Source organism: Ranitomeya variabilis, chromosome 8, assembly GCF_051348905.1.
Source record: "Ranitomeya variabilis isolate aRanVar5 chromosome 8, aRanVar5.hap1, whole genome shotgun sequence".
NCBI classification, from domain to species: Eukaryota; Metazoa; Chordata; class Amphibia; order Anura; family Dendrobatidae; genus Ranitomeya; species Ranitomeya variabilis.
Genome location: NC_135239.1, coordinates 141842758 through 141866683, shown reverse-complemented (window position 1 = coordinate 141866683; position 23926 = coordinate 141842758). Strand labels below are relative to the sequence as shown.

The window sequence follows — 23926 nt, the reverse complement described above, 5'->3', positions numbered from 1 at the left end:
GAACTACCGAGGACCAGCTGACGTTACTGGAACCCGGTTACTAAGCAGGAGGTACCCGTGCCTGAAAGCACTACCAAGGACCACCTGACGTTGGTGGAACTCGGATACCCAGAGGGAGGCACCTAAGCCAAAGGCTCTGCCCGGAACCAGCTGACGGTACTGGAACCAGGATGGGGAGCAGAAGGTACAAGAGCAAAAGACACTGCCGAGAACCAGCTGACGGTGCTGGAACCCGGATGGGTAGCTGAAGGTCCAAGAGCCAATGGAACTACCGAGGACCAGCTGACGTTACTGGAACCCGGTTACTAAGCAGGAGGTACCCGTGCCTGAAAGCACTACCAAGGACCACCTGACGTTGGTGGAACTCGGATACCCAGAGGGAGGCACCTAAGCCAAAGGCTCTGCCCGGAACCAGCTGACGGTACTGGAACCAGGATGGGGAGCAGAAGGTACAAGAGCAAAAGACACTGCCGAGAACCAGCTGACGGTACTGGAACCCGGATGGGTAGCCGAAGATCCAAGAGCCAATGGAACGACCGAGGACCAGCTGACGTTACTGGAACCCGGTTACTAAGCAGGAGGTACCCGTGCCTGAAAGCACTACCAAGGACCACCTGACGTTGGTGGAACTCGGATACCCAGAGGGAGGCACCTAAGCCAAAGGCTCTGCCCGGAACCAGCTGACGGTGCTGGAACCAGGATGGGGACCTATTCAAGCTTGTCTTCCTAGAGCCCCAACTAGCAGTGTTGGAGCCAAGGGTCAGCAGGAGGAGGAGAGGGAGCAGAGTGTAGGCCGAAGCCTGCACTGGCGGCAGCTTTGGGTCTGTTGTGCCTGCGTGGCTGTTGCAGGACACGTTGCCGGCTGCACAGCAGGGGAACAGCTGGCGGTGCTGAACCCCACTGACACATTGGCTGGTGTTTGGCTCTGTGCAGCTAGCAGTACCGGGCCCCAACTGGCGGTGTTGGAGCCCGGGCTCTGCAGGGGGAGCAGAGTGTAGGCCGAAGCCTAATTGAACCAATTTCAAAGGTAACCTTTAACCCCCCCTCAGGGGTTACAAAGTAGAAGAGCCACAGCTTATGCAGCAGTAGTGCTGCACAAGTCAAAGGTTGCTCTTTTAATTTTGCTCCTTGCACACGCTGAATGAAACACGTATAACATTTAGCCCTTTATACAGTCAAACTGTGTTGGAGGCGCGAGTTCCCTTCGTAATGAGACGCAGCACAGATGTCAAGAATCCCACCTTGGTGCTGGGTGCAGCCTCCTGAGCGTTGTTATTTGCTGTACAGGAGTCTGCGCTGTCGTGTTATCCCCTGGCCTAGCGCTGTTAGCGCTGCCCATCTTCTGACATCATTTAATGTCGGCCGGTGCGGTTCGCGATGACCATGAATCCCAGCCCCGCAGTGTCTTAACATTGTTAAAACACTGCGGGTCTGGGATTCATGGCCTGGCGCAGCACATATGTTCGCCTCTCACACTCGGGTCCTTACACCCGCTTCAGACTGTGCGGCGTCAGCTGATCCCTTATCGCATGCCACGGCCATGAAGCCGCACAGTCTGAAGAAGGCGGAAGGAGATGAGGGACAGGCGAACTGATGCACTGCTCATGCCCATCAATCACACCCTCACAGTCCCAATAAATAAGACACCGAGGGGCGTTGTGTGGGTCAGGGCGGCCGCAGAGGCGCAGGCAGCCAAACAATGATGCCAGAAGACGGGCAGCGCTACCAAGGGGGTTGCAGCGTGTCATTACAAAGGAAAGTCACACCTCCGGGACGGTTAAATGGTCACACAGAGGACACATTTTAGACGTGTTTTCAGTTCCACATGTGCGAGGAGAATACGTTTATGAGCCACCTTGCACACATGCAGCATTACCGCTGTACAAGGTGGCTGTAAAACGTACAAACGCCTGGGGGAGGGGGGACAGGTTCCCTTCAATTTCAGTTCTTGTGTCTGCGTGGCTTTTGCAGGACACGATGCCGGCTACACAGCAGGGGAACAGCTGGCGGTGCTGAACCCCACTGACACATTGGCTGGTGTTTTTCTCTGTGCAGCTAGCAGTACCGGGCCCCAACTGGCGGTGTTGGAGCCCAGGGTCAGCAGGAGGAGGAGAGGGAGCAGAGTGTAGGCCGAAGCCTGCACTGGCGGCAGCTTTGGGTCTGTTGTGCCTGCATGGCTGTTGCAGGACACGTTGCCGGCTGCACAGCAGGGGAACAGCTGGCGGTGCTGAACCCCACTGACACATTGGCTGGTGTTTGGCTCTGTGCAGCTAGCAGTACCGGGCCCCAACTGGCGGTGTTGGAGCCCGGGCTCTGCAGGGGGAGCAGAGTGTAGGCCGAAGCCTAATTGAACCAATTTCAAAGGTAACCTTTAACCCCCCCTCAGGGGTTACAAAGTAGAAGAGCCACAGCTTATGCAGCAGTAGTGCTGCACAAGTCAAAGGTTGCTCTTTTAATTTTTCTCCTTGCACACGCTGAATGAAACACGTATAACATTTAGCCCTTTATACAGTCAAACTGTGTTGGAGGCGCGAGTTCCCTTCGTAATGAGACGCAGCACAGATGTCAAGAATCCCACCTTGGTGCTGGGTGCAGCCTCCTGAGCGTTGTTATTTGCTGTACAGGAGTCTGCGCTGTCGTGTTATCCCCTGGCCTAGCGCTGTTAGTGCTGCCCATCTTCTGACATCATTTAATGTCGGCCAGTGCGGTTCGCGATGACCATGAATCCCAGCCCCGCAGTGTCTTAACATTGTTAAAACACTGCGGGTCTGGGATTCATGGCCTGGCGCAGCACATATGTTCGCCTCTCACACTCGGGTCCTTACACCCGCTTCAGACTGTGCGGCGTCAGCTGATCCCTTATCGCATGCCACGGCCATGAAGCCGCACAGTCTGAAGAAGGCGGAAGGAGATGAGGGACAGGCGAACTGATGCACTGCTCATGCCCATCAATCACACCCTCACAGTCCCAATAAATAAGACACCGAGGGGCGTTGTGTGGGTCAGGGCGGCCGCAGAGGCGCAGGCAGCCAAACAATGATGCCAGAAGACGGGCAGCGCTACCAAGGGGGTTGCAGCGTGTCATTACAAAGGAAAGTCACACCTCCGGGACGGTTAAATGGTCACACAGAGGACACATTTTAGACGTGTTTTCAGTTCCACATGTGCGAGGAGAATACGTTTATGAGCCACCTTGCACACATGCAGCATTACCGCTGTACAAGGTGGCTGTAAAACGTACAAACGCCTGGGGGAGGGGGGACAGGTTCCCTTCAATTTCAGTTCTTGTGTCTGCGTGGCTTTTGCAGGACACGATGCCGGCTACACAGCAGGGGAACAGCTGGCGGTGCTGAACCCCACTGACACATTGGCTGGTGTTTTTCTCTGTGCAGCTAGCAGTACCGGGCCCCAACTGGCGGTGTTGGAGCCCAGGGTCAGCAGGAGGAGGAGAGGGAGCAGAGTGTAGGCCGAAGCCTGCACTGGCGGCAGCTTTGGGTCTGTTGTGCCTGCATGGCTGTTGCAGGACACGTTGCCGGCTGCACAGCAGGGGAACAGCTGGCGGTGCTGAACCCCACTGACACATTGGCTGGTGTTTGGCTCTGTGCAGCTAGCAGTACCGGGCCCCAACTGGCGGTGTTGGAGCCCGGGCTCTGCAGGGGGAGCAGAGTGTAGGCCGAAGCCTAATTGAACCAATTTCAAAGGTAACCTTTAACCCCCCCTCAGGGGTTACAAAGTAGAAGAGCCACAGCTTATGCAGCAGTAGTGCTGCACAAGTCAAAGGTTGCTCTTTTAATTTTTCTCCTTGCACACGCTGAATGAAACACGTATAACATTTAGCCCTTTATACAGTCAAACTGTGTTGGAGGCGCGAGTTCCCTTCGTAATGAGACGCAGCACAGATGTCAAGAATCCCACCTTGGTGCTGGGTGCAGCCTCCTGAGCGTTGTTATTTGCTGTACAGGAGTCTGCGCTGTCGTGTTATCCCCTGGCCTAGCGCTGTTAGTGCTGCCCATCTTCTGACATCATTTAATGTCGGCCAGTGCGGTTCGCGATGACCATGAATCCCAGCCCCGCAGTGTCTTAACATTGTTAAAACACTGCGGGTCTGGGATTCATGGCCTGGCGCAGCACATATGTTCGCCTCTCACACTCGGGTCCTTACACCCGCTTCAGACTGTGCGGCGTCAGCTGATCCCTTATCGCATGCCACGGCCATGAAGCCGCACAGTCTGAAGAAGGCGGAAGGAGATGAGGGACAGGCGAACTGATGCACTGCTCATGCCCGTCAATCACACCCTCGCAGTCCCAATAAATAAGACACCGAGGGGCGTTGTGTGGGTCAGGGCGGCCGCAGAGGCGCAGGCAGCCAAACAATGATGCCAGAAGACGGGCAGCGCTACCAAGGGGGTTGCAGCGTGTCATTACAAAGGAAAGTCACACCTCCGGGACGGTTAAATGGTCACACAGAGGACACATTTTAGACGTGTTTTCAGTTCCACATGTGCGAGGAGAATACGTTTATGAGCCACCTTGCACACATGCAGCATTACCGCTGTACAAGGTGGCTGTAAAACGTACAAACGCCTGGGGGAGGGGGGACAGGTTCCCTTCAATTTCAGTTCTTGTGTCTGCGTGGCTTTTGCAGGACACGATGCCGGCTACACAGCAGGGGAACAGCTGGCGGTGCTGAACCCCACTGACACATTGGCTGGTGTTTTTCTCTGTGCAGCTAGCAGTACCGGGCCCCAACTGGCGGTGTTGGAGCCCAGGGTCAGCAGGAGGAGGAGAGGGAGCAGAGTGTAGGCCGAAGCCTGCACTGGCGGCAGCTTTGGGTCTGTTGTGCCTGCATGGCTGTTGCAGGACACGTTGCCGGCTGCACAGCAGGGGAACAGCTGGCGGTGCTGAACCCCACTGACACATTGGCTGGTGTTTGGCTCTGTGCAGCTAGCAGTACCGGGCCCCAACTGGCGGTGTTGGAGCCCGGGCTCTGCAGGGGGAGCAGAGTGTAGGCCGAAGCCTAATTGAACCAATTTCAAAGGTAACCTTTAACCCCCCCTCAGGGGTTACAAAGTAGAAGAGCCACAGCTTATGCAGCAGTAGTGCTGCACAAGTCAAAGGTTGCTCTTTTAATTTTTCTCCTTGCACACGCTGAATGAAACACGTATAACATTTAGCCCTTTATACAGTCAAACTGTGTTGGAGGCGCGAGTTCCCTTCGTAATGAGACGCAGCACAGATGTCAAGAATCCCACCTTGGTGCTGGGTGCAGCCTCCTGAGCGTTGTTATTTGCTGTACAGGAGTCTGCGCTGTCGTGTTATCCCCTGGCCTAGCGCTGTTAGTGCTGCCCATCTTCTGACATCATTTAATGTCGGCCAGTGCGGTTCGCGATGACCATGAATCCCAGCCCCGCAGTGTCTTAACATTGTTAAAACACTGCGGGTCTGGGATTCATGGCCTGGCGCAGCACATATGTTCGCCTCTCACACTCGGGTCCTTACACCCGCTTCAGACTGTGCGGCGTCAGCTGATCCCTTATCGCATGCCACGGCCATGAAGCCGCACAGTCTGAAGAAGGCGGAAGGAGATGAGGGACAGGCGAACTGATGCACTGCTCATGCCCGTCAATCACACCCTCGCAGTCCCAATAAATAAGACACCGAGGGGCGTTGTGTGGGTCAGGGCGGCCGCAGAGGCGCAGGCAGCCAAACAATGATGCCAGAAGACGGGCAGCGCTACCAAGGGGGTTGCAGCGTGTCATTACAAAGGAAAGTCACACCTCCGGGACGGTTAAATGGTCACACAGAGGACACATTTTAGACGTGTTTTCAGTTCCACATGTGCGAGGAGAATACGTTTATGAGCCACCTTGCACACATGCAGCATTACCGCTGTACAAGGTGGCTGTAAAACGTACAAACGCCTGGGGGAGGGGGGACAGGTTCCCTTCAATTTCAGTTCTTGTGTCTGCGTGGCTTTTGCAGGACACGATGCCGGCTACACAGCAGGGGAACAGCTGGCGGTGCTGAACCCCACTGACACATTGGCTGGTGTTTTTCTCTGTGCAGCTAGCAGTACCGGGCCCCAACTGGTGGTGTTGGAGCCCAGGGTCAGCAGGAGGAGGAGAGGGAGCAGAGTGTAGGCCGAAGCCTGCACTGGCGGCAGCTTTGGGTCTGTTGTGCCTGCGTGGCTGTTGCAGGACACGTTGCCGGCTGCACAGCAGGGGAACAGCTGGCGGTGCTGAACCCCACTGACACATTGGCTGGTGTTTGGCTCTGTGCAGCTAGCAGTACCGGGCCCCAACTGGCGGTGTTGGAGCCCGGGCTCTGCAGGGGGAGCAGAGTGTAGGCCGAAGCCTAATTGAACCAATTTCAAAGGTAACCTTTAACCCCCCCTCAGGGGTTACAAAGTAGAAGAGCCACAGCTTATGCAGCAGTAGTGCTGCACAAGTCAAAGGTTGCTCTTTTAATTTTGCTCCTTGCACACGCTGAAAGGAACACGTATAACATTTGGGCCCTTACACAGTCAAACTGATTTTGAGGCGTGAGTTCCCTTTGTAAAGAGACGCAGTACAGCTGGCAAAAATGCCACCTTGGTGCTTTGCACGGCCTCCTGAGCATCGTTATTTGTTGCACAGGAGTCTGCGCTTTTGTGTTATCCCTTGGCCTTGCGCTTTTAGCGCTGGCCATCCTCTGACATCATGTAATGTTGGCCGTTGCGGTTTGCGATGACCATGAATCTAAGCCCCGCAGTGTCTTAACATTGTTAAAACACTGCGGTGATGGGATTCATGGCCTGGCGCAGTACATATGTTCGCCTCTCGCTTGGGTTCTTACACCCGCTTCAGACTATGCGGCGTCAGCTGATCCCTTATCGCATGCCACGGCCATGAAGCCGCACACTCTGAAGAAGGCAGAAGGAGACGAGTGACAGGCGAACATATGCACTGCTCATGCCCATCAATCACACCCTCGCAGTCAAAATAAATAAGACACCGAGGGGCGTTGTGTGGGGCAAGGCGGCCGCAGAGGCGCAGGCAGCCAAACAATGATGCCAGAAGACGGGCAGCGCTACCAAGGAGCTTGTTGCGTGTCAATACAAAGGAAAATCACACCTGAGGGACGTTTTAATGGTCGCAGAGGACTCATTTTAGACGTGTTCAGTTCAACCTGGGCAAGGAGAATAAGTTTCTGAGCCACCTTGCACACATGCAGCATTACTGTCGTACAAGGTGGCTGTAAAACGTAGAAACGCCTGGGGGAGGGGGGACAGGTTTCCTTCAATTTCAGTTCTTGTGCCTGCGAGGCTTTTGCAGGACACGTTGCCGGCTACACAGCAGGGGAACAGCTGGCGGTGCTGAACCCCACTGACACATTGGCTGGTGTTTGGCTCTGTGCAGCCAGCACATCTGGGCCCCAACTGGCGTAGTTAGAGCCCAGGGTCAGCAGGAGGAGGAGAGGGATTACAGTGTAGGCCGAAGCCTGCACTGGAGCAAGTTGAAAGGGAAACTTTAACCCCCCCCCCCCAAGCGTTTGTAGCTGAAAGAGCCATCGTGTACAGCACTAATGCTGGAAAAGGTAAACTTAGCTCTTTTAATTATGGTCCTTGCACATGCTGAACCTAACACTTATGAAAAGTGTCCCCTCCTACCGTGATACCGTCCGGTTGGTGGAACTGTCCTTTGTGATGTGCCGCAGCACAGCCGTCATTCTTACCCCCTTGGCGCCGTGCGCCGCCTCCTCAGCGTTGTTTGAATCAGTCCCGGAGCCTGCGCTGTTAGGTTAGCCCTTGGCCATGCACACATTTTGCGCTGCCCGTCTTCTGACATCATTTGGTGTCAGGCTGGCTGCGCCTGTGCGGCCGCGCTGGCCGAGAGCCCGCCTCGCAGTGTCGTCTAATGTAATCCCACCGCGGGCCTGGGATCCGTGGCCATGCGCAGTGCATATCCTCACCTCTCACTCCCCTCCCTACGCCTTCTTCACACTGTGCGGTGTCACGGCCGTGGCATGCTATTAGGGACCAGCTGACACCGCACAGTCTGAAAAAGCCGTAGGGAGATGAGTGAGAGGTGGAGGTTCAGATATGCACTGTGCATGTCCATGGATCTCAGGCCCCCAGTGGGATTAAATCAGAAGACACTGCGAGGCGGGCTCTCGGCCAGCGCGGCCGCACAGGCGCAGCCAGCCTGACACCAAATGATGTCAGAAGACGGGCAGCGCAAAATGTGTGCATGGCCAAGGGCTAACCTAACAGCACAGGCTCCGGGACTGATTCAAACAACGCTGAGGAGGCGGCGCACGGCGCCAAGGGGGTAATAATGAAGGCTGTGCTGCGTCACATCACAAAGGACAGTTCCACCAACCGGACGGTATCACGGTAGGAGGGGACACTTTTCATAAGTGTTAGGTTCAGCATGTGCAAGGAGCACCACGAAAAGAGGCACTTTTTCCCTTTGCATCATTACTGCTGCACAAGGTGGCTCCTTCAGTAACAAACGCCTGGGGGGGGGGACAGGTTCCCTTAAATTCAACTTGTTGTGCCTGCGTGGCGGTCGCAGTACACGTTGCCGTATACACAGCAGGGGAACAGCTGGCGGTGCTGAACCCCACTAACACATTGGCGAGGTGTTTGGCTCTGTGCGGACAGCACTTCTGGACAACAACTAGCGGTGTTGGAGCCCAGGGACAGGTGGAGGAGGAGGAGGTGGAGGAGGTAGGAGGAGGTAGGAGGGATTGCCACACACACAGCAGGGGAACAGCTGACGTTACTGAACCCCAATAACAGAGGAGGGACTGTTGGGACTGTGCGGACAGCACTTCTGGACGGCAACTAGCGGTGTTGGAGCCCAGGGACAGGTGGAGGAGGAGGAGGTGGAGGAGGTAGGAGGGATTGCCACACACACAGCAGGGGAACAGCTGACGTTACTGAACCCCAATAACAGAGGAGGGACTGTTGGGACTGTGCGGACAGCACTTCTGGACGGCAACTAGCGGTGTTGGAGCCCAGGGACAGGTGGAGGAGGAGGAGGTGGAGGAGGTAGGAGGAGGTAGGAGGGATTGCCACACACACAGCAGGGGAACAGCTGACGTTACTGAACCCCAATAACAGAGGAGGGACTGTTGGGACTGTGCGGACAGCACTTCTGGACGGCAACTAGCGGTGTTGGAGCCCAGGGACAGGTGGAGGAGGAGGAGGTGGAGGAGGTAGGAGGGATTGCCACACACACAGCAGGGGAACAGCTGACGTTACTGAACGCCAATAACAGAGGAGGGACTGTTGAGACTGTGCGGACAGCACTTCTGGACGGCAACTAGTGGTGTTGGAGCCCAGGGACAGGTGGAGGAGGAGGTGGTGGAGGAGGTAGGAGGGATGGCCACACACACAGCAGGGGAACAGCTGACGTTACTGAACCCCAATAACAGAGGAGGGACTGTTGGGACTGTGCGGACAGCACTTCTGGACGGCAACTAGCGGTGTTGGAGCCCAGGGACAGGTGGAGGAGGAGGAGGTGGAGGAGGTAGGAGGAGGTAGGAGGGATTGCCACACACACAGCAGGGGAACAGCTGACGTTACTGAACCCCAATAACAGAGGAGGGACTGTTGGGACTGTGCGGACAGCACTTCTGGACGGCAACTAGCGGTGTTGGAGCCCAGGGACAGGTGGAGGAGGAGGAGGTGGAGGAGGTAGGAGGAGGTAGGAGGGATTGCCACACACACAGCAGGGGAACAGCTGACGTTACTGAACCCCAATAACAGAGGAGGGACTGTTGGGACTGTGCAGACAGCACTTCTGGACGGCAACTAGCGGTGTTGGAGCCCAGGGACAGGTGGAGGAGGAGGAGGTGGAGGAGGTAGGAGGAGGTAGGAGGGATTGCCACACACACAGCAGGGGAACAGCTGACGTTACTGAACCCCAATAACAGAGGAGGGACTGTTGGGACTGTGCGGGCAGCACTTCTGGACGGCAACTAGCGGTGTTGGAGCCCAGGGACAGGTGGAGGAGGAGGAGGTGGAGGAGGTAGGAGGAGGTAGGAGGGATTGCCACACACACAGCAGGGGAACAGCTGACGTTACTGAACCCCAATAACAGAGGAGGGACTGTTGGGACTGTGCGGACAGCACTTCTGGACGGCAACTAGCGGTGTTGGAGCCCAGGGACAGGTGGAGGAGGAGGAGGTGGAGGAGGTAGGAGGGATTGCCACACACACAGCAGGGGAACAGCTGACGTTACTGAACCCCAATAACAGAGGAGGGACTGTTGGGACTGTGCGGACAGCACTTCTGGACGGCAACTAGCGGTGTTGGAGCCCAGGGACAGGTGGAGGAGGAGGAGTTGGAGGAGGTAGGAGGAGGTAGGAGGGATTGCCACACACACAGCAGGGGAACAGCTGACGTTACTGAACCCCAATAACAGAGGAGCGACTGTTGGGACTGTGCGGACAGCACTTCTGGACGGCAACTAGCGGTGTTGGAGCCCAGGGACAGGTGGAGGAGGAGGAGGTGGAGGAGGTAGGAGGGATTGCCACACACACAGCAGGGGAACAGCTGACGTTACTGAACTCCAATAACAGAGGAGGGACTGTTGGGACTGTGCGGACAGCACTTCTGGACGGCAACTAGCGGTGTTGGAGCCCAGGGACAGGTGGAGGAGGAGGAGGTGGAGGAGGTAGGAGGAGGTAGGAGGGATTGCCACACACACAGCAGGGGAACAGCTGACGTTACTGAACCCCAATAACAGAGGAGCGACTGTTGGGACTGTGCGGACAGCACTTCTGGACGGCAACTAGCGGTGTTGGAGCCCAGGGACAGGTGGAAAAGCAGAGGAACACAATGTAGGCCGAAGCCTGATTGGAGAAAGTCGAAAGGGAACCTTTAACCCCCCCCCCCCCCAAGGCGTTTGTAGCTGAAAGAGCCAGCTTGTGCAGCACAAAAGATGCAAAAGGAAAAGGTGGCTCTTTTCATTATGCTCCTTGCAAACACAGAACTAAACACTTATAAAATGTGTCCCCAGAAACCGTGAGACCGTCCCGGAGGTGGGACTTTCCTTCGTAATATGACGCAGCACAGCCATCATTCCTACCCCCTTGGCGCCGTGCCCCGGCTCCTCAGCGTTGTTTGATTCCGTCCTGGAGCCTGCGCTGTTATGTTATCCCTTGGCGAGGCACACTTAGCGCTGCCCGTCTTCTGACATCATTTGGTGTCAGGCTGGCTGCGCCTGTGCGGACGCGCTGGCCGAGAGCCCGCCTCGCAGTGTCGTCTAATGTAATCCCACCGCGGGCCTGGGATCCATGGCCATGCGCAGTGCATATCCTCGCCTCTCACTCCCCTCCCTCCGGCTTCTTAAGACTGTGCGGTGTCACGGCCGTGGCATGCTATTAGGGACCAGCTGACACCGCACAGTCTGAAGAAGCCGTAGGGAGATGAGTGAGAGGTGGAGGTTCAGATATGCACTGCGCATGTCCATGGATCTCAGGCCCCCAGTGGGATTAAATCAGAAGACACTGCGAGGCGGGCTCTCGGCCAGCGCGGCCGCACAGGCGCAGCCATCCTGACACCAAATGATGTCAGAAGACGGGCAGCGCTAAGTGTGCCTCGCCAAGGGATAACATAACAGCGCAGGCTCCAGGACGGAATCAAACAACGCTGAGGAGCCGGGGCACGGCGCCAAGGGGGTAGGAATGATGGCTGTGCTGCGTCATATTACGAAGGAAAGTCCCACCTCCGGGACGGTTTTACGGTATCAGTGGACACATTTTATAAGTGTTAAGTTCTGCGTGTGCAAGGAGCTAAACAAAAATAGCTACCTTTTCCTTGTGCAGCATTACTGCTGCACAAGGTGGCTCTTTCAGTAACAAACGCCTTGGGGGGGGGACAGATTCCCTTACATTTCAGTTGTTGTGTCAGCGTGGCGGTCGCAGGACACATTGCCGGCTACACAGCTGGGGATCAGCTGACGTTACTGAAACCCAATAACACTGGGTCGTATGTTTTGACTGTGCAGACGGCACTTCTGAGCCTCAACTGGCGGTGTTGGAGCCCAGGAATTTAAGTTCAGGTGGTAGAAAGATGAACACAACAGGAGACCTGGATAACGTAGACAGTGACCTAATTATTTAATCAGGAAGAGGAGTGGCAAATTCCTGCGAGATCCAGGCCTTGTTCATTTTCAGGAAAGTAAGCCGGTCAACGTTATCGGAGGATAGTCGCATGCGACGGTCAGTTAGTACACCACCTGCAGCACTAAAGACGCGTTCCGATAATACACTGGCCGCAGGGCAAGACAGCACCTCCAATGCATACTGGCTTAGCTCTGGCCATGTATCCAGCTTTGAGACCCAAAACTTGAAATGTGAAGAGCCGTCTGGGAGTACAGCAAGAGGGCAAGACATGTAGTCTGTCACCATCTGACGGAACCATTGCCTCCTGCTGACTGGAGCCGTCTGTGATGGTGTAGACTTTTGTGGCGGGCACAGAAAACTGTGCCACAGTTGGGCCATACTGGTCTTGCCTTGGGCAGAGGCACTGCTTCTGCTCCCTCTTTGTGCAGAGCCTCCACCACTGCCTGGACGCACTGAGCTGCTTTGGAATGCACTAGCAGCACTTCTCTCAGTTGGAATGGAGAAGATGATGGAATTCACCAGTGTGTCTTGGTACTCCCGCATTTTTCGCTCCCGGTTCAACGGTGTGATGAGGCTTTCTACGTTGTCCCGGTAGCGAGGATCGAGGAGGGTGAACACCCAATAATCAGACATGTTGAGAATGTGGGCGATGCGGCGGTCGTTTCTCAGGCACTGCAGCATGTAATCCACCATGTGCTGCAGACTGCCAACTGCCCAAGAAACGCTGTCCCCTGCTGGAGGCGTGATCTCTGCCCGCTTGTCATCACCCCACCCTCGCTGTACACACTGAGTACTGGACAATTGTGTAACTCCCTCCTCTGGACGGATGTCTTCCTCCTCCATTGACTCCTCCTCATCCTCCTCACAAACTGTCCCCTGCCTACGCGTTTGTGAGGAACCACGTGGCGCTGACTGTCCAGAAGATGATGGAAATGCTGAATCCTCATCCTCCACCTCTTCCACAACATCATCCCTTAGCGCTTGCAGTGATTTTTCAAGCAGGCAGATAAGGGGGACAGTCATGCTGACTAGTGCATCATCTGCACTCGCCATCCGCGTGGAATAATCAAAGGGACGCAAAACCTGGCAGACGTCATTCATAGTGGCCCACTCTGTGGTTGTGAAGTCTGTACGGCGCTGAGTGCGACTTCTTTGCGCCTGAAGCAGCTGGTACTCCATTACAGCTTGCTGCTGCTCACACAACCGCTCCAACATATGTAACGTGGAATTCCACCTGGTAGGTAGGTCACATATGATGCGATGTTCCGGCAGGTGGTGTCGGCGCTGCAGAGCCGCAATGCGCGCTTTTGCTGTGCTGGAACGCCGCAAGTGAGCACACTCTAGGCGGACCTTGTGCAGCAGTGCATCAAGATCCGGATAGTCCCTCAGAAAACTCTGCACGACCAAATTGAGCACATGTGCCAGACATGGGATGTGAGTGAGGTTGCCGAGGCCCAGAGCTGCCACCAGATTTCGGCCATTATCACACACTACCATGCCTGTCTGGAGATTCGCTGGCACAAACCACACATCGCTCTCCTGCTTGATGGCATTCCAGAGCTCCTGCGCTGTGTGGCTTCGATTCCCCAAAGAAATTAATTTCAAGACGGCCTGTTGACGTTTGGCCACGGCTGTGCTCATGTCGGTCGTAACAGGTACACGTTCATCACGGGTCCATGTGGAGGTGGACTGTGACGGCTCCTGCAGCGATGATTCTGAGGAACTGGTGTAGGAGGAGGAGTCAATGCGTACAGAATGGATTCCTGCAATCCTTGGAGTGGGCAGGACACGTCCTGCGCCACTCGCACGGTCTGTACCCGGCTCAACGACATTAACCCAATGGGCAGTGAGGGAAAGGTATCGCCCCTGTCCATGTTGACTGGTCCACGCATCGGTGGTGAGGTGGACCTTGCTACTGACGGCGTTCAGTAGCACGTGTTTTATGTGTCCCTCCACATGCTTGTGCAGGGCAGGGACGGCTTGCCTGCTGAAGTAAAAGCGGCTGGGCACATTGTACTGTGGGACTGCCAATGACATCAAGTCACGGAAGCTGTCAGTCTCCACCAGCCTGAATGACAGCATTTCCAGTGACAGAAGTTTGGCAATGCCTGCAGTCAGAGCCTGTGCTCGTGGGTGGTTTGACGAGAAAGGCCGCCTTTTCTCCCATGCCTGTACTACCGATGGCTGTAGACTGGGCTGGGAGTGTGTGGATGACTGGGAAAGTGGTGCTGCGGGTGGAATTACAGCGGGTCTCTGGACAACAGGGCCAGAGGTTCTTCCACGGCGATCCTGGGAGGAAGCCGAACCAGCTGCGTGTGAGCTGGAGGAAGAGGCAACACGAGCTGAAGAGGTGGTAGCTGCCGCTGTTGGTTGGCCAACTCTTCAGTGTGTTTTTCTAACTCCGCCGGGTGCCTGGTGCGCACATGTTTCCACATGTTGGAGGTATTGAGGTTGCTGACATTTTTCCCTCTTTTGACTTTGTGATGACACACCTTGCATTTGACATAGCAAATGTCATCTGCAACTGTGTCAAAAAAGGACCAGGCACTGCAAGTCTTGGGAGCACCCTTTTTGGCTTTTGGAAGAGACATGCTCCTAACGGGTGCCAAATCGGAGGCTGCAGGATCCGCAGTCTTCCCCCTCCCTCTCCCTCTTTGGGCCGTACGGGGAATCTCTTCCTCAGAGCTGCTCCCACCACCTTCCTGTCCCTCACGCCAAGATGGGTCAAGGACCTCATCATCTACACTACCCTCTGCCCCCAACTGCTCCTCCTGGGTAGTCTCAGCAGCAGAGCACGCACCAGTAAGTGGCACCTGAGTGTCATCATCAGCTGATGCGGCCTGCGATGTGGTGAACGGAGCCACTGGCCCACCCGCCTCTTCAGAGGAAGAGAGAAAAAGCTGTTGGGCATCACTGCACCCTGCCTCTTCTTCCATTTTTCCAATGCTGCTTGGCTGGCCCCCTGTTTCCAAGCCAAGAGATTCAGAGAACAGAAGTAGAGACGGCTCCTGTCCTGGGCTCTCTGTCTGCCTGGGCAATTTGGCAGGTGGTGAAGAGACAGATGGCTGCTCTCCAGTGCTCTGTGTCTGAGAGGATGTGGCACTAATTGAAGTTGATGCATTAGCTGCCATCCATCCGACAACGGCTTCAATTTGTTCTTCACGCAGCAGCGGTGTACGGCGCTCTGCGACAAAGCTGCGCATGAATGACTGTTCCCTGGTGAAAGTGGGTGCTGATGAGTCACCGGTGCCCGCAGCAGGCACAGAATCCCCACGTCCCCTCCCTGCTCCGCGCCCACGCCCACACCAACGTGCCTTACTCACTGCCTTCTTCATCTTGGTTGACTGATAAAGATAAGCAGAAAAGTACTAACGGATTTGTGTGCTTATTCCTGAACAACTCCTCCTAACAGGTATAAGAAACAGTAATTTTCTAAAGTGTGGGCTAGACTTTAATATGAGCTAATGTGGCCTACACAAATGTAAAGTGGTGTCACTGGTGTGTTTGGTGAACTTTATTATTTATTTATTTTTTGGGGGCTGAACTGACAACAGATAGAGCTGCAGTCACACGGAGACCGTGCAGACAGCCGTAAACGGCGCTGCAAGGCCCAAAAACCCTCCTCTACGTTATCCTATGTAGTGTTTTTCCACAAGTTAGCTGGAGACAGGTGGAAAGACACTAATAGGAATTTTTTGAAAAAATGTGCAGCAGCCTGCACTACTTAAAACAAAATGAAAATTGATTTTGCGGTATGACGCAGTGAAGAACCCTGAGCTGGAGACAACCAGGCTATGGCTGCTCACAGACTACAGGGCGAGCTGCAGTCACACGGAGACCGTGCAGACAGCCGTAAACGGCGCTGCAAGGCCCAAAAACCCTCCTCTACGTTATCCTATGTAGTGTTTTTCCACAAATTAGCTGGAGACGGGTGGAAAGACACTAATAGGAATTTTTTGAAAAAATGTGCAGCAGCCTGCACTACTTAAAACAAAATGAAAATTGATTTTGCGGTATGACGCAGTGAAGAACCCTGAGCTGGAGACAACCAGGCTATGGCTGCTCACAGACTACAGGACGAGCTGCAGTCACATGGAGACCGTGTAGACAGCCGTAAACGGCGCTGCAAGGCCCAAAAACCCTCCTCTACGTTATCCTATGTAGTGTTTTTCCACAAATTAGCTGGAGACGGGTGGAAAGACACTAATAGAATTTTTTTGAAAAAATTAGCAGCAGACTACACTACTTGGAAAAAAAAAAAAAGAACAGTATGAGGCAATGAACCACCCTCCCTGAACTGAATACAACCAGCTATGGATGGCCTATGGCTGCACTCAGACTAGAGAGTGGGCTGCACTCACACACACACACACACACAGACCTTGCAGATCGCTGTGAAAACAGCGCTACAAGGCAAAAGCAAGGTGAATAGTAGGTGAACACAGCGGTTGCTAAATTAGCCTTTGGAAAGCACAAAGAAGCAAATCGCTATCTCTAAACTGGCCCTCAGTCAGCAAACAGCGTCCTGTCACTAACTGAATTCACAGCAGAGTGATCGCAAAATGGCGCCAGCGACTTTTAAACTGCATCATGACATCATTTCAGCAGCCAATCACAGCCATGCCAGTAGTTTCATGCCCTCCATGCTGAACAGGATGTGCCCACACTTGGAATCATTCTCATTGGATGAATTTGTGCATTTTGAATCTGGGAACTTCCGATTCCGGTATCCGATACGCGGCAAGTATCGGAATCCCGGTATCGGAATTCCGATACCGCAAGTATCGGCCGATACCCGATACTTGCGGTATCGGAATGCTCAACACTAGTTAGGATCCCTAGGGTTAGGGGTAGGGTTAGGGGTAGGGTTAGGGTTAGGATCCCTAGGGTTAGGGGTGGGGGTAGGGTTAGGGGTAGGGTTAGGATCCCTAGGATTAGGGGTGAGGTTAGGGGTAGGGTTAGGGTTAGGGTTAGGGTTTGGATCCCTTTATGACCTTGATGGTGGGGGGTGGCTTTTCAGTGTGTTTTCTGGTTTTTTTCTATAAAAACGCATGCGATTTTAACACAAACAAACGCATGTGCTTAAAAATGCATGCGTTTACATAGACAGCAATACGTTTTTTTGCCGCAAAAAAAACGCCTCTAGAAATTAGTACATGTTGCATTTCTGCAATCAAACGCAAGCAGAGAAAAAACGCATGCATAGACAAACGCGGCAAAACGCATGCACAAAAAAACGCATGCGTTTTTAATGTTAAACATAGGGAAAAAAAACGCATGCGTTTTTTTGGGTAAAAACTCTGCAGATCAAAACGCAAGTGTGAAACCAGCCTAAAAGATTTGACAAAGGAGACAAAACAATACAGCATATACAGTTACAGAAAATAAAAGGGATTAACAAGAGAACTTACTAAAACGATTGCAGAGACGACTCAGTTTAGCCGAAGGAGAGCACTTGGCTTTCGGGCCATTTGGCGAAAGGGGTCCCTGCATACACGATATGTATTTCTCTGCACGAACCCAGATAATAATTCGGCATGATCTTTTAGCAGCTTCTGAATCCCACCCACACAATCCCCTGTAATAATATCACAGAGGCCAGGTTGTGAGCTGATCTCAGCCTTCATGATTTTCTGATATCCCCAACTTAAGTCCTCTCTGGATAATCACAGAAGGTCCAGATTGATGCCATATTTTACATCGGGATTTTATCTATACTTAAAGACCAAATAATGGCATAGGTTTTGGCAGTTTACGGCCCCTATGGATTTGGGTCCTTTTGGCAGGAATTATAGTTACGAGAAAATATGTATCTATTTCCCTGGTTAGCTCCAGTGCTGAAAATGTATATCTCATTAATATTGGATGTATAGAAATTCCAATATTCTAGGTTTTCTTTTGGAATCCTATTTCTGTCGCATGTGCAACACTTCTCTTGCGGGCACAAAGGTGTCTAGTGTACATGTAAACTATTTCACTTGAGTGGACAATGTATTTCCTCCAGACAAAAGGTTTCCTCCACTTTGTTATTTAGGGCAGAGACAGACTGCCGTATTTCTTGTGTGAGAATCGCATCGTAAACCTCATACTGGCTGTCGGCTCTCTTGACCTGAGCTTCACAGCTGCATAGAAATACATCATACTGTCTTGCTCAGGTCAAGAGAGGTGCCAGGCCAGTCCATGCAGTGCGATGCGATTCTCACATGAGAAATATGGCAGTCTGTCTTTGCCCTTATGTGTAAATATAGACACCCTTTTGCTGCCAACTCTCTGAAAAGGGGTTCTCCTTCCCCTATTGTATAGCTCTTTGTCTATGCACAATACACATCTTCATGGTCTTTATCCTACAAGAGGCTTGTGCATGATAATTAAGCTGGAGTATCAGCTAGATTTCCAGCTCTTGTTACTTTAGTGGAAATGGGAAAGGAAAAAAAGGAGGGTGGGGGAATAAGGGGGACCTCAGAGATTTTTAATATTTTCTATGACAGCAGAATTTGTTGGATTTCTTTTGAGGGGGCAAAGAGCTATAGTGCTTTTACATAGCCTTTGTACTACCATTAACGTGGAAGCCCCCTATTTTTCCCTTAACAGAATGACGGACCTGAGTGGGGACTTGCTTTTTTTGTAGATTGAGTTGAAGCTTTTGTAGGGAACATTTTACACATCATTCAGGATCACATTTATCCGGCGCTCTACACTGAGCACTTACTTTGGGTTTTCCATCTAAATCTGAGTGACGTGATTCAGATGAAACCCCCTGATGGATCCATTCACTCTAAAGTCCGTCTGGCCTCTGTTTCGCATTGTCTTTTTCAAAGGTGCACAAAATTGTGGTGGACTGCGCTTTTATGCACACCTAAAAAAATATACCCCGCCAGACACAAGTCAGATGGCATCCACAGTACCTACAGTACACCTGCTTCATTATAGGGAATCTTCTGCTGAGGGTTCTGTCTGAATCGCATATTTCAGAGATGTACAAGGCAACCTGGGTGTAAGAGCTCAGTGGAGAGTGCAGGATAATTGTGAGGTGAGCCTTACTTGATCTTTCAGAGGCAGAATGACCAAATCAACAGCAGGTGAAGAATTGTTGTTGTTTTTTCTACGCCGTTCCTTGTGCGGTATAAGTTATTAGACGAGATTATTCTTCGGGTCGGTGCAATTTCAGGTTTTATGTTTGACTGCTGTCACACACTAAAAAACACTTTTTTTCGCCATATTTGGACAGCTATAATTTTTCCAGGCTTTGTCTGACATAAGTCATGTGAAAACTTGTTTTATGACAGACAAGTTGATGTTTTTATTGATACCATTTCGGGCACATGACATTTTTTTATTGCTTTCTATTCAGATTTTTGGGAGGCAGAATGAACAAAAACCAGCAATTCAGGAATGTTTTTTGTTTTTTATATTCATTCCGGGTGTGGTAAAATTGATAAGGCAGCTTTATTGTTTGGGTCAGTACGATTACAGCAATACCACATTTATATTTTTTTATGTTTTGACACTTTTACAAAATAAAAACTAGTTTAGAAAATAATTGTTTTGCATATCTGTATTATGAGAGCTATAACTTTTTTATTTTTCCACTGATGGAGCTGTATGGCACCTTGTTTTTAGCGGGAGAAGATGTTTTCATCGATACAATTTTATTTCCATTTGAGTTATCAATCTTTTTTGCTCCATTTTTTTTCCTTACGGTGTGCACTGAAGGGGTTGACTAGTGTGACAGTTTTATAGGTCGGCTTGTCCTGGATTCGGCGATACCAAATATGTGTACTTTATTGTTTTTGCAAAAATATACGTATTTATTGGTTTAATATTTTTTCTTCTTTTTTATATATTCTGTGACTTTTTTAAGTTTTAAAACATTTTTTTTAACTTTTTTTTACCCAGCCACTGTATGGGACTTCAATGTTTATTTTTCTGATTACTGGTCTCATACATTGCAATACACATGTATTGCATTGCGTGAGAACTGTCAGTTTTACAATGTCAGATCCCATGTTAGACTCAGCTGCTGGCTCTGGCTGCCATGACAATGCGGGATCCCCCGTGACGTGATCAGATCTCATCACGGGGGGCATTGGAAAGGTGAGTAAGGCAGCGCTCTCCCTCTTTGTGGCATCTAGAAGATAGCAAAGGGTTAACATCATTGGGACCTGATCTAGTGAGCCCCTGATGATGTCACCTTCCAGAGCTAAAGCGCTGCACTGGACAGTGGGGTTTTTGAGCGTTGCAAGACCGCCGTTTAAAGAGAAATGTCGGCACTTTACAAAACCCAGCAAATGCCCACTTTTATCTGTAGTGGGCAGTTGGGCAGCAGTTAATACCAGTCTGAAGCTACCTGTCGCCCCACTCAGCAATGCATCAGTACAGAACCTGCTGTCAGTCAATGCCGGTTGTGATTACAGCTGCCGCTGTGTGAGACTGAGTAGCTAGAAGTGCATCATCACGCCTCAATGCACTTCATAATGCGATTTCTTGTTGCTGAAACAGCACTTTAGAGTCATAATCCAATTGTCTGTTATCTTTTAAAGTGACACTCAGTCATAAAAATGATTTTGGGGATTTAAGTTTGACAAAAAAAGTCCATTCCATTGCTAAACCAGATGTGTATGGATCCATACAAAAAACGTGTAAATCATATGTTCAAAAGTACCTTTCAGCTGTGAGCCTCACCAGCAATGGGGGTTTCATCACAGCTTGAGACACTTACCACTGATGAATATTTAATGCTTTTGAAAATCTATACGGTTTGAAAGCGGCTCACAAACTTTTTCTATTCTAACCTACAGGCAGTTTGGTGGATATGCTAAAGAAACAGACTATGTATCATGCGCAGAAAAACTTTGTTCTTGTCTTGGACCAGAGGCATCTTATCATAAAGACTACTATATCTGTTGTGGTTATGACCCACCGATGAAACCTTATGGAAGACGTAATGAAGTCTGGTTTGTTAAGAGCACCTAAAAGACCATTTTGCTTGAAAGAATTCTATAGTAACAGAATTATCTTCTGCAACCAATACATTGAAATCTAGCTTCACAGATATAAGGTTTCATCTAGTTTTTAGTCATAATTATTTTGGTATTTACTTTTTGTATAATAAAGTATGATCGTTGTTGATTCCCATTCTTGCAAAAGCTATAATTTATTTTTTATTTTTCTGTTATAGGCGTATTAGGGCTTTTTTGTGGGAAGAGTTGTAGTTTTGAAAGGTATCATTCAATTTACCATTCAATGTACTGGAAATCATACTGGATGATCCTAAATACCTGCAATCCTGATGGCCATATGCTAATTTATCTAGGCTTTTATGCTTCATAAACTATCCAAGTGCATCAAAAACAAGCCTAATTTACATATGTCAAGAATTGCTGGAGGATACTCAACTTTATCCCTTCCCTCTCCAATATTTATTTTTTTCCTCACCTTCTTCCAAGAGCCATCATTTTTTTACTTTTACACCTACATAGCCAAATAAAGGCTTGCATTTTGTGGGACAAAAAAAGTAGTTTTGAATTACTCCATTTATTTTACCTTTTCAATATGCTGAAAAATGGGAAAAACTTTCTAAGTACAGTGAAATTTTGAAAACAAATGAATTCTGCAATTGTTTTTTGAGTTTTGTTTTATATAGTATTCATTGTGTTCAGAGGCGTAGCTGGGGTTTTGATTCAGGGGGAGTCAAAACTTCTCAGTGGGCCCCTAACCAGGTAACATTGATTACAAATATGGTGGCGCACTCTCAGGCAGGGGACACACTTAACATATGAAAAAGCGGTCCGAGTCTCTCGGCCGAGAGTTGCACGAGTGTTCTCCGTATGGTCATCCGTGTGTAATCCGTTTGTCATGCATATGGCTTAAACTTTCTTGCTGACTTGCAAAATGGACATAAAATGGATAAATGGCCTGAAATGAATAAAAACCTAATCAAGGACCCTATTTATTGGCTCCTCAACAAGTCCCACCCTCCCATCTTTGCATTAGAGCCCGTGTTGGTGTTTTGGTATAGCTTTGTGTCAAACATGTCAGACAGGCTTACTTTCAACACAACTGAATGCGTTCTTTTCCACTGGGTTTTGTCCCAATGTTTTGGGGAGCCATACCCAGTGATTGTGGATCCGAGGAGGCGGAGACGAATGTGGGTACATCCGCTTCTGAGGCGGCGGCTGACTAAAGGGCATTTCCACTGTCTGTATGCTTTACTGTGCAGCCATCCTGACAAGCTCTACTGGTATTGTCGGATGAGCGTGCCCACATTTGACATTCTTCTGGAGACTACGCCCTGGGATCACCTTCAAGGACACCAAGATGCGCAAGTGTATTTCCACAGAGGAGCGTCTTTTACTGACATTACGGTATATATTCATCCTCTATTTACTGTTTTATTTTTTTGGGGTTCTAAACACACTGTTCCCTTCCTTTTCTTTGAATTGTTTGTGCCCTTTTTTCTAGTTAAATGGATTAATTACTTTTTGCCTTTGACATTCTCTGCTATTTGGAATTTATATATGTTCCCTAGGCATTGCAAAGTGTTGTTACTTGTTGAGCCAGGGCTTAGTTTGTAATGTCCATAACTTTTATGATCTCCTAAACTGTTAAGATGATGCATGGATGTGTCCTTTTCAATTTTTTTTTTTAAGATTCCTATCCACTGGGCTCTCCTATGCAGCACTTCATCTTGAGTTCTTAATTGGGAAATCCTCCATCTCAGGCATTGTACATACGTGCTCAGAAATATGGTCCCGTCTGCATCAATCGGTAATGCCTGAGCCCAAAAAAGAAGACTTGCTGCAGATAGCCTGTTGCTTTGAAGAAACGTGCCAGTTTCCAAACGGCATTGGATCCCTGGATCGGAAGCACATCTGTGTTCATAAGCCCCCAAACTCAGGGTCCCAATATTTCAATTACAAACAATTTTTGTCTGCAGTACTGTTGGCCCTGGTCAGCAGTGCCTACAGGTTTATAATTGTAGATATTGGGGCCTATGGAAGAACAGGAGACCTCAGAGTCTTCAATTCTTCCATAATGGGTCGGCAGCTGCTCAGTAATGACTTGGACCTCCCACCCCCACGTCAGCTACCAAGGTCTACTATGGAAGCGATGCCTTATGGTATGGTTGCTGATGAGGCCTTTCAATTGAACCGCAACGTCATGGGGACCTATCCACATAGAGCCCTAGATCATTGGTGCAGAATATTTAATTTTCGCCTATCATGTGCACGACGATTGGTGGCGTGTGTGTTTGGCATTCTCTGTGCCAAATGGTGGGTCCTGCAGTCAGCCATTCAACTTAGTGAAGGAAATGTGAATGCGGTTATTAAAGCGTGTGTGATACTTCACAACTTTACCAAAATCCATGACTGTACAGCAAATGATGGTGATGATGGTGATGATGGTGCAGATGGAAATAATGGCATGGCAACTACACATGTACATCATCACGTCATCAGCCCTCTTGACTTAAAGTGCAAGATGTGTTAACTAGTGATGTATACTCGTTGCTCGAATTTTCCAGAGCATGCTCGGGTGGTCTCTGAGTATAACTGCTCGGAGATTTCGTTTTCCTTGCCGTGGCTGGGTGATTTACGGCTACTAGCCAGCCTGAGTTCATGTGGGGGTTGCCTGGTTGCTAGGGAATCCCCACATGTAATCAAGCTGTCTAGTAGCCGCAAATCATCCAGCTGCCGCGATGAAAACTAAACCTCCGAGCAGTCATAAATACTCGAGGTCACCCAAGCATGCTCTGGAAAACCCAAGCAAAGAGTATACTCACTCATCATTAGTGTTAACAAATTATTTT

At 50.7% G+C, this 23926-nt stretch overlaps 1 protein-coding gene across 1 annotated transcript in view; it reads left to right on the top strand.

The window, feature by feature from the left end:
- The window catches only part of HEBP1 (heme binding protein 1), a 197234-nt gene extending 173712 nt beyond the window's left edge, over window positions 1-23522 (top strand). The window contains exon 4 of the mRNA XM_077278357.1: window positions 20916-23522. Coding sequence (XP_077134472.1) covers window positions 20916-21090 — 175 coding nt within the window. The 3' untranslated portion in view covers window positions 21091-23522. The remainder of the gene's footprint in view (window positions 1-20915) is intronic.
- Window positions 23523-23926: the final 404 nt, after the last annotated feature.